This window comes from Pundamilia nyererei, unplaced genomic scaffold, assembly GCF_000239375.1.
Source record: "Pundamilia nyererei isolate P.nyererei 1_Seehausen unplaced genomic scaffold, PunNye1.0 scaffold00132, whole genome shotgun sequence".
Classification (NCBI taxonomy): Eukaryota; Metazoa; Chordata; class Actinopteri; order Cichliformes; family Cichlidae; genus Pundamilia; species Pundamilia nyererei.
The window spans coordinates 963,792-973,873 of record NW_005187533.1 but is presented as its reverse complement, the minus strand read 5'-3'; the positions used below and the strand labels follow the sequence as shown (position 1 = coordinate 973,873).

General features: G+C 38.6%; 1 protein-coding gene across 1 annotated transcript in view; it reads right to left on the bottom strand.

The window, feature by feature from the left end:
- Positions 1-1,884: 1,884 nt before the first annotated feature.
- Positions 1,885-10,082, bottom strand: part of atf7ip2 (activating transcription factor 7 interacting protein 2) — a 10,908-nt gene continuing 2,710 nt past the window's right edge. The window contains exons 2-13 of the mRNA XM_005743516.1: positions 9,348-9,470; positions 8,199-8,267; positions 8,034-8,056; positions 6,777-6,817; positions 6,657-6,691; positions 6,439-6,484; positions 5,760-5,833; positions 3,525-3,561; positions 3,333-3,403; positions 3,044-3,175; positions 2,767-2,954; positions 1,885-2,536 (exon numbers count right to left, since the gene is read on the bottom strand). Coding sequence (XP_005743573.1) covers positions 2,326-2,536; positions 2,767-2,954; positions 3,044-3,175; positions 3,333-3,403; positions 3,525-3,561; positions 5,760-5,833; positions 6,439-6,484; positions 6,657-6,691; positions 6,777-6,817; positions 8,034-8,056; positions 8,199-8,267; positions 9,348-9,470 — 1,050 coding nt within the window. The 3' untranslated portion in view covers positions 1,885-2,325. The remainder of the gene's footprint in view (positions 2,537-2,766; positions 2,955-3,043; positions 3,176-3,332; positions 3,404-3,524; positions 3,562-5,759; positions 5,834-6,438; positions 6,485-6,656; positions 6,692-6,776; positions 6,818-8,033; positions 8,057-8,198; positions 8,268-9,347; positions 9,471-10,082) is intronic.

The window sequence follows — 10,082 nt, the reverse complement described above, 5'->3', positions numbered from 1 at the left end:
AAAAAGTACTGAAAACGCTTTTTGATGGTTAGTGCTTTATGCTATTACACCATTACACTACAGATGCTCTGAAAATGATTTTTTATTAATCAACTGATATATTTCAAAATGCTTAACTTTGTACAGACATGACAAGAATAACACCAAGGCTGTTCTTTTTAGGAGGTTAGACTGTTAATTAGTAACTTGTTACGGTAAAGTGAAAGTATTCAGGACAGACTAGCGCCTGCTCTTTTTTTAGATAAATTTTATCAAAACTCTTTAACTTTTGTACACAGAGAGGAAATGTGCAGCTAAGTAAAAGCATTTAAACCATTTTCGCAGCTGCTTATCTAAGGTTTGCACAATATCAGTGTAGCTGTACCTCTTGCAAATCTTCTGTACATATACAAAAAAAACAAACTCATTCACAAAGTTTTTGCAACTTCCTAATGCAAAGTGCCAAATACTTACTTCGTATAAGTGTAGTCTCTCATTTTCAGCTGTTCAAGAAGAATCTTAGTCAGTTTAGCAATAAAACCAAATGTTATCCAAGACAGACTACTTTATAGACTGCAATAAACGTTTATTATGACTTAGCTTTTTGTTAAAGAGAAGCAGTTTGTAGTGGGCGGGTAAATAATTGCATAACATGTGCTGTGGTGTGACTACTTTTAAATGGAGTGTAACTCTTTAATCCTGAAACCTGGGGAAAATGAATAATGTTTCAATGTTTGAGACACGTAATGTGTAAAAGACACAGACGATCTGCTGACTTGGTAACTGCAAAGCTCCTCTGGCATTAAAATCAGCACAAAAACCATCCACCTGGAGCATCCATGGCCGAGCAGCTCCTGAAGGTGTCCCAGTGCTTTTGTCCCTCAAGTGTGGGTATTCGGTGACAGTCTGCAAATGCAACACCGAAGAGAGAGAGAGACTACACAAATATTTGAAAACCTTGGTAACCAAAATCCCTTGAGTTTGCTTTTGCTGTAGCAGAACTAGAGGAAAAATTCAATTGTCCAAGCTTCACACTCATGCAGAGGTCTCATTTTGTTGATACTGTAAGTTTTTGGTTGGGCAAAAAGAAAAAGAGCCTTACGTTTTTTGGTTTGTTTTTTCGAGCTTTGTTTTTAATCGGGAAAGAAACATTGAATCCTTTCACGCTTAGTCTGCCATCACAGAAATCACTTCACACAAACCTGTGTATATTTGCATTTATTGAAAGTTTTCCTGAAACTCACTTCTTGAACACACCTTTGTGATGTGTGCAGCTTTAGAGTAATCCAATTCCAAAGTATTCATGAAAGAAACCAAAGTACTAGTCCTTGTCAAGAGATGTATTCTAAGACACTTCTTCAGCTGAGAATCAGAGAGGAGAAAGACACAGTTTTACTTGTATACAAGGGCAGCACAGAGTACTCGAACTGAGACTGAGGGCTCTGATACTCGCCCTGAGAGACTACCCTGGTCTTTATTTATAGATCAGTGGGCGTTTGTTCCTTACATTGGAATGCGGAAGTGTATATGTGTGTGTGTGTCAGAGTGTGACCCCATAAACAACTTCCCTTAACCTGCTGGTCTGAAAAATCCAACAGTTCATCTATATGTAAAAAAGGCACTTAGACTAAAACGGACATAGCTACGTTAATCCTACCGTAAAACAATAAGACAAGGTACGACCTTTACCATGCTCCTAGGATGTGAGGGTGAACGCCAGAACACCCTGGAATGTACACCAAGTTGTTACAGACCTCCTAGGATGAGACATTCTTTCAGTATGCCACCAACTATATACTTCTAAACGCAAATGATTACATGCAGTATTCTACCATATGCAAACTTATATCATTAAAAGATTATACTGAATACTAAGTACAATTTTCCATTGACAGTCATAAAGAATAAAACCCCACAAAGAGCACAATAAAGTTTTATTAACAACAATAATAATAACAATAATAATAATGCAACATTGTTTTGGAGCTGTATATTAGAGGTAAACTGTACTATATTTTGAAGTAATGCACTAATTGAATCATGGTGACCTTAACAGTGATATGCAACACTGTCCTTAACAATCTGAAAGCAGACAAAGAAAGAAGAGCTTGAAACAAAAGTTCACCGTTTTCCATCTGAACCGAAAATACTGATGAAAGGCACAAGTTACAAAGTGCAGCTTCTTTAGCTTTATGTGACCATTAAGGTTTATGGTACTTAAAAACTATGTGAGCAAAACACTGGCCCCGAAACAACATCAGCACAAGGACTGTCCATGCTGTCCAGCACAAACTCAAGAGTGAGCAGCTGGAAATTTAAATAGGCGGCTTCATGTCCTCTTCCCAACTACTCGGGTATGACTGAAGTAGCGACTGCACTATAAGGTCCATACCGGCCAAATACATCTTTACCCACCACAGCCGCACACACCCTGTGACCAGGCTTATACTTTCTGACCAGCACACACATGGGCAAATTCAAGGCCTTCACCTCACCGAGGATATTCCAGTCTGGGAAAGCGCCACTGCCCTTAACCTTTTCCATAGTTAGGAAGATCCTGCAACAGGGACAAAGAACAGAAAAAAACAATATCATCAGTGAGTAACTTAAAGTCAAGATTACTAGTAAAGCCTAAGAACTCACTGACTGCTTCCATCAGGTGGTTACAAAAACTGGCAGCAGCGTCACAGTGAGATCCTCAAGAAGACCTTTTGTTTTTCATATTGGTCGTAAGGCTGAGAAACTACACGCTCGACACACAGTGATGAGTTCAACACTGCTTCTTACGTGTAACTGTCCATGGGTGGAGCAGATGGGTCTTCCTCCACCACTTTCCAGAGGATAGAGAGGCCGCTGGGGTTTCTGATGAGGGCCAGATTTACTTCAAGTTTCTGAGGGATGCTATACGAGGCCGCTTCCATGTTCAGGACGGAGGGGAAGGGTCTAGAAGGAAGAGGAGGTAACGAGAGTCCGTTCTGAGGAAGGAAGGAAACTTAAGTGAGTGGGTGTGATGTACCTCAAAGAGTGGAGTGAACCAAATGTATTTTCAGCATGGGTGTATTACCTGCTCTGAGTCAGTGTGACTGGGACTCCTCGTGGCGACAGAAGAGACACATTCTGTTTTCACCTTTCGATGCCTCGGCTCTTCAAACTCTTCTTCACTGTTTTCTTTTTCTTGCTTAGCTGTGTACTCATGCTGATTTTACACATGCCAAAATGGAAGATGTCAGTAATGATAAAAAAAATGAAAAGACATTTAAAAGAACTATTTTTTGCTTACCCAAATAGCCTCCACACATTCATTTGTGGCAAAATAAATAAAATAAAAGAGAGCGCATAGTAAAGCATCCCACCTTAAGCTGAAAAGGCCGTTGAGGAGTCAGAACTGGAGGCAGCCGCTCCTCATTTGAATCAGTCGTGGCAGCTGTCATAATTTAATACAGATTATTTAAAATGTGAAGGAGGAGAAGGGAAGAAACAGGAGGAAGTAGGAAAAGGGGGATTTTTGTTATAAAAATTAAAAATGGTTGACTTTTCTTCATTACCTTCATGCGTCCTCTTTACTCCTCTTCTCGTGGTTTCCTGGGCAGAAAGAAAGCCACTAAATTAGAGGTGAAATTATTACGACAATAATAATAATAAATAATTATAGTTATAATAACGAGTAAGTAAAGCTTATTTATATAGCATGTTACAAAAATCAAAGTGCTTTAAAATATAAAGTATTAATATTGACCTCAAATTAAAGTTATGCAAAATTAAATTTATGTATTGTTATTATTATTATCGTTATTATCATCATCATCATCATCATCATCATCATCATCATCATCATTATTGTTATACACTACCAGTCAAAAGTTTGGACACCTTCTCATTGTACAGCTTTTATTTTTACTACTTTCTACATTGTAGATACAAACTAAAGACATTAAAATATATATATAGCAAGATATCTGGAATTATGTAGCAAAGAAAAATGGATAAATAATAAGTTTTATATTTTAGATTCCTTTGATTTGTTGTCAGCGCTGCAAACCCTTGGCCTTCTCTCAATGAGCTTCCTGATGTAGTCACCTAAAATGGTTTTCACTTGACAGGTGTGTCAGGGTTCATTTGTGGAATTTCTTGCCTTCTTAATGGGGTTGTGCAGAAGTCAGGTTGGTACACAGCTGACTATTTCACAACTGTTAAAATGTATATTAGGGCAAGAACCAATAGGCTAAGAAACGAGAAATGAGTTTGGGATCTGAAGCGGAGTTTGCACCCAGATTACTACGGTAGACGTACTGCTCCGACAATCCATCAAGTGGTGCAGCTTACCAAAGTTATACTAAAACATTTTTTGACCAATTTTTGAGCGCTGTGTACCACATAAAATCGGTTCGAGGTCAATAAGCATAACCAGGAATTCATAAATAGGCACACTGTCGATGTTTGAGAAAATTATAGGATTTTAAGTGTGCCTTATAGTGCTGAAAATACCGTATATATTAAACACCTCTCAAAGGTCAGAAAGATAAAACCCCAACTATCTGACTGAAGAGCTCTCTTTAGAAAAAAAAAAAAGACCTCCAACAGATTCAGGATAAGGGAGGAGGCGGGTATCTGCTATCACCAGTTGGGAGGGAAAGAGATATATGCTGACAAAGATTCCAACATGCAGTCTACTTGAATTACATGCTCTGTGTCTCTATCAATGTCTCTCGTCTTGTCATGAAAGATACCGTCTACTTTCACTCTTTGACCCTTTGGATTCTCAAACTGCATCAACTCCTCAACTCAGAGACCAAAAACAAAGATGGACAAATGAACTCAAGACAGAAAACAGACAAAGATTCAGCTGGTAGGTGATTTATTATCTTATGGAACCAGCATTACTTTTGTGTGCTTCTGTAGTTCTCATAACTGGCATATACAATCACTGGCTACTTCATTGGACAACTGAGTAATCAGCCAAACCCATAGCAGCAACTTATTCCATTTAGACATGGTCAAGACAAACTGCTGATGTTCAAACTTGGCAAAAGGGATGCCAATAACCACTTTTTCCAACAAAAGGTATGCAGAAGAGCATCTCTAAATGCACAACAAGGTAAACCTTATAGCAGATGGGTTATAACATCAAAAGACCACAGGGGCTGCCACTCATATCAGCTAAGAACAGGAAAGTGAGCTTAAACCAATACTGGAAAATACAATAATGGGAAAAATGTTGTTTGCTCTGTATCGTGGCTTCTGCTCCAACATTCAGACAGCAGGTTCAAAATGTGACGTAAACAACGTGAAAACATGAACCCATGGATCCTACCTTCTATCAATAGTTTGGGCTGGTGGTGACGCACTAGTGTGGGACACACTGGGCCACTTAGCACCCAGTGAGCATTGTTTAAATGACACAGCCTCTCTTACTATTCTTTCTTTGTTCATCCCTTTATAACCCCAGTATGACAATCTTCTGATGGCGGCCAAGATTCACCAAGATAACTCACCATGTCACCAACCTCAAACTAGTTTCTTAAACATCAAATCTCAATCCAGTAGAGCACCTTTGGGATGTGGTGGAACTGGACATAGAAGTGCAACTGACTAATCTGCAGCAACTGTGTGACTCATCATGTCAATATGGACCAAAATCTCGGAGCAATCTTTCCAGCACCTTGTCATGAAGAATGAAGCCAAAGCGAGACCAATCCAGTACTAACAAGGTTTACCTAGTAAAGGGGTCATATGAGTGTACGTGCAGTTATGCAATATTGCTTATTTTTAAAGGCTCCTACCTCATACTCCAATGGGCTGTTAGGAGTTGGAGGACGCTGCTCCTTATTTAAATCTGCCATGGCAGCCATCAAAGCTTATGTGGATTATGTAAAATAACAAGTGACAGAAGGGATGGGAAATAGCAGGAAAAGGGATATAGTTTATTCATATGCTGATTCATATTATTACATTTCAAGGTATTATAACAGCTTATTGTATCTGCAGAGAAAGAACGTTAGCACAAGCAAAATAAGATACGCATTTTAGATTTGAGGTACACAAACATTTACATGTATGAAACCAAAATACTCTTGTTTTACAAAGTAAAGACATTTTATAAATGAGACATGACAATCTAAGAACTTTTTAGTAAAAATCATCTTAAAGGATCTGCATCATCGCCATGATAACAAAGACACTAGCTGCCCAACTTGTGCCCAACTTATTAATCTATTTAAATATTTCCCTGAGACAGACTTAACTGGTTATTCTATCATTGGTGAAATAGAAGTATATCCCTTTCTTCTTTTGGGGTTCAAAATAAAAGCTTATAACTGGTAGCATTACCAGAATACATACAGAAATGAGTAAATCTCAATTTTCACATGTGCACATATACTACACAGGTCATGCCCATCCATACAAATGCAAAACTATATACCTTAACACATAAAAACTCCTGCATGTGAATAAACTTACCTTTACTGTCAGCACGCATCTTCTTAAGTGTCTGTCTTGTGATTTCCTGGATAGAAAGAACCAATAAGCTTTGAATATGAACCCCAATGCAGATGTTTTACTGTGAAATTTTACCCTGAGACCTTTCAAGAAGCTGCTGACCCCAACAAAATTTTAAATCAATAAGTGATTTTAAACTATTTTTAAAAAACTGACTAAATAAACAATGGCATATTTACCATCATCTGAAAGAGCCCCCCGTTCTTGGTTGCATCTATTGAGAAATAAAATGGCATTGAATAAATATTAATTTCAGCAAGAAATACTCAGTGATATTAATGTGCTTGGTAGGTTCTTACTCTGTGAAACAGCTTCCATGTCTCTTTCTTCTGAATTTGTTCTGCGGATTAAATGAAATTGTAACAAAACTGATAAAATAAATGTCAAAGAAGCTTGGAAAGAAAAGCGTCTGGACTTCTTTAAGTTGCTTGAAGACGTTTCACCTCTCATCCGAGAAGCTTCTTCAGTTCTAAGGTCAAATGGTGGAGAGTCCCAGATATAAACCTAGTGGGAGTAACCCCCCACAGAGGGACAAAAGGACCCCCTGATGATCCTCTAATCGCCTGAGCCAAGGTGTGAAACTGGGCATGGGTCCCAATCAGCCAGAGTTTCGGGTGTGTTCACATTTTGGACAGAGAGGACAGATGGTTTGAAAGAGGAGTGAAAGAAGCCATCTATGTCCACTGTGAGCGACCATCTTTGAACAGAGGCGGGGGTTTACGACACCAACTCTCTGCCATCTATAATCCAGTTTTGAGATCCCTTCCCAGACGCCTTAACGCCCACTCACATCCTGGGCAATCTGACCTCAGGAATTCGCATGATAAGGTGGGGCCAGGTTTCACAATGAACTCACCCGAAACCCTGGCTGATTGGGACCCACACCCAGTTTCACACCTTGGCTCAGGCGATTAGAGGATCATCAGGGGGTCCTTTTGTCCCTCTGTGGGGGGTTACTCCCACTAGGTTTATATCTGGGACTCTCCACCATTTGACCTTAGAACTGAAGAAGCTTCTCGGATGAGAGGTGAAACGTCTTCAAGCAACTTAAAGAAGTCCAGACGCTTTTCTTTCCAAGCTCCTTTGACTACGATGACCTGGATGACTGAGAACCTTCACAGACTGATAAAATAAATCACAACCATAAAGTCACATCAGGGTCTTCATTTTGATGGTATACTTAAACCCCTACACTGGACACTGATGTGTCACTCCAAGCCCTGCCTGGTCCTTTAATGTTACTATAGATGTATGATGTGTTTCTTTGTAATTATTGTTATTTAGCTGTTTCATGCATGAATTATGATAACCTCAGTCAGGATTTTTATTCATCTTTTCATGCCTAAGGATGAATGGGGGTCCTGATTGAGGTTGGCATAGTTCATGCATGACAGGGTTAATAAGTTCACATGACCACCTCATTCATTAAGTCCTGAAAAAAAGAGGAAAAAGAAAAGAAAAGAAAGAAAAGAGAAGAAAAAAGGAGAAAGTAAAAGAAAAAAAAGAGAAGGGTCTTCATTTTTAAAGATTAATATATTAGAGCTGGTTCTACATACCTGACCAGAGTGGGCGCTGCATTCTGAAAGTTAAAATGGTAAAATTGATCATGTTGCGTTAGGATTTTTAAATTACTGCATGTACACAATGAATAGTGTTTCAATATTAAATTCCATAAAATTAAAAAATGTGATTAATTCTACTGTGCATTTTGTCTTTGTTACCTTTTTTTGCATCTTTGTCACATAGTCAATAGCAGCTTCTGCTCTTTTAGACAATATTTTAACTCGTGCCTGTGGGGGGAAAAAAAGTGTGTTAGGGTTTGTTTGGATTTTTTTTGTTTGTTTTTTCTTTTTTTATTTAAACACTACTTCGTCTTAGGCCCCAGTCACACAGGCCTAGAGACTGGCTGGAAACCACGGATTGCTATGAAATTAGAAAGAAAAAAAAAAAAGTGGAATCCCCAGTCTCAGTCATGCAGACCAGTTAGTAAAACTGGCATCACATTGTGGGAGGTTACTTGCTGTTGCTAGGTGAAACTAATTGCAAAGAGGTATATGGTTCGGCACCAAAAACCTCCGTGATTGCTTCGATGGCTTAGTTTGGATGCAAGACACTGACTTATTTACAGCGCCAACTACTCGCTAAGCAGTACCGAAACTGTAAGGAGTACTACAGCAACAGGAAATTAAGACAGCTTATCTTCAAAAGTTAGACTTTTTGAAAAGCATTGGTTTCAGAGACATTCAAAAATACAACTTTTACTTTAATGGCAGTGTTCACGCTTCAAGTTTCACTCCTGCTCATTTTTTAGTTAGCAAGTGTTAGGAGACAGGCCGTCGTCTCACATTCAAACTACAGGCAACCATGGCAATCTGGTAGAGACCAGAGGAGGTTCTGTGGCACAGCACACTCTTTACAACCATTTTTACCAATTAACAGCAAGCAACCTGCCACAAACACTTGCTCAGTGATTGGGGAATAAACAATATTTTCCCCAAGTAACTGGAGTTGCAGACTCTCTAGACCTGCAAAAAAAGAAAAGGTGCGCACACAAATTTAGCTCGATTCCCTCTAATCAAGAAATAAACTAAGAAACAATATAAGAAAGCAGAGCCTAAGTATAGATGCCCAAAAGTTTTACCGCTTGCTCTAAAATTTAGGAACAAATGCACACAAAAAAAAAAAAGAACATGACAGACCTAGAGACTGATTTTAAGATAGCTTGGTGACATTAAAACAGGGAAGCATGGAGAGAGACAAGAAGAAAGACTGGAAAAAAGAAAACCACAATGGGCGGCGATGAATATGTCCACACGTGAGATGGCATTAATTAAAAACTGGACAGATATGTAAACATATGCAGTACTGACCTCAAGTTTTTCAATGGACCTTTCAAAGTTCACTCCATGTTCAAGCTTTTGAATACTTTCTATTAAACCCTGGAGTTTAGTTTCAGTTGCACTGGGAACCTCCTGCTCCATCAGCTTTTGCACCTGTACGCAAAAATCACATGTATACTGCTGTGTTCATTTTTCAAGTGAAAAAAATATATATTTTGTAGCTGTCTTGCACACACAGCATATTTATGATCAACAGATTTTCAAGGCTCCTTCAGGAAGGGGCTGTGAAGGTAGTCTAAGAGCTATCGCCTGAATGTCTTGGGGTAATTTACAAAAAGTCTTGTTTACATCATTGTTCAGGAGTAGAACATTTTCCCCTTAAGCGTTCCCATAATAGGGTGCCCAAATTTTTAGACATACCATAATTAACAGGAATCCACACCGGATCAATTAAAAATGATTGTTTGTTAATGAACAAAAAATAAAGTGTTTTGACTGTTTGTTTTTTAATGTTTTTTGGGTTTTTTTTAAATTGTGTGTACACAACTGTATACAGATGTTTATCTAACAGAAACAAAGGGCAGAACTGCATGCAGTAGACTCAGATGTTAGTGCTATCCAGCAGATAAAATGGCATGTACAACCATGCACAAAAAAGCAACAGTCTGTTAGAGTGATTTTGTTAAAAGTTGTCATTGTTGTGCTTTAAATTTGTAAACCTGGGGTCCGTTCTTCGTACCTCGCTTACTACATCCAAGATCAAAT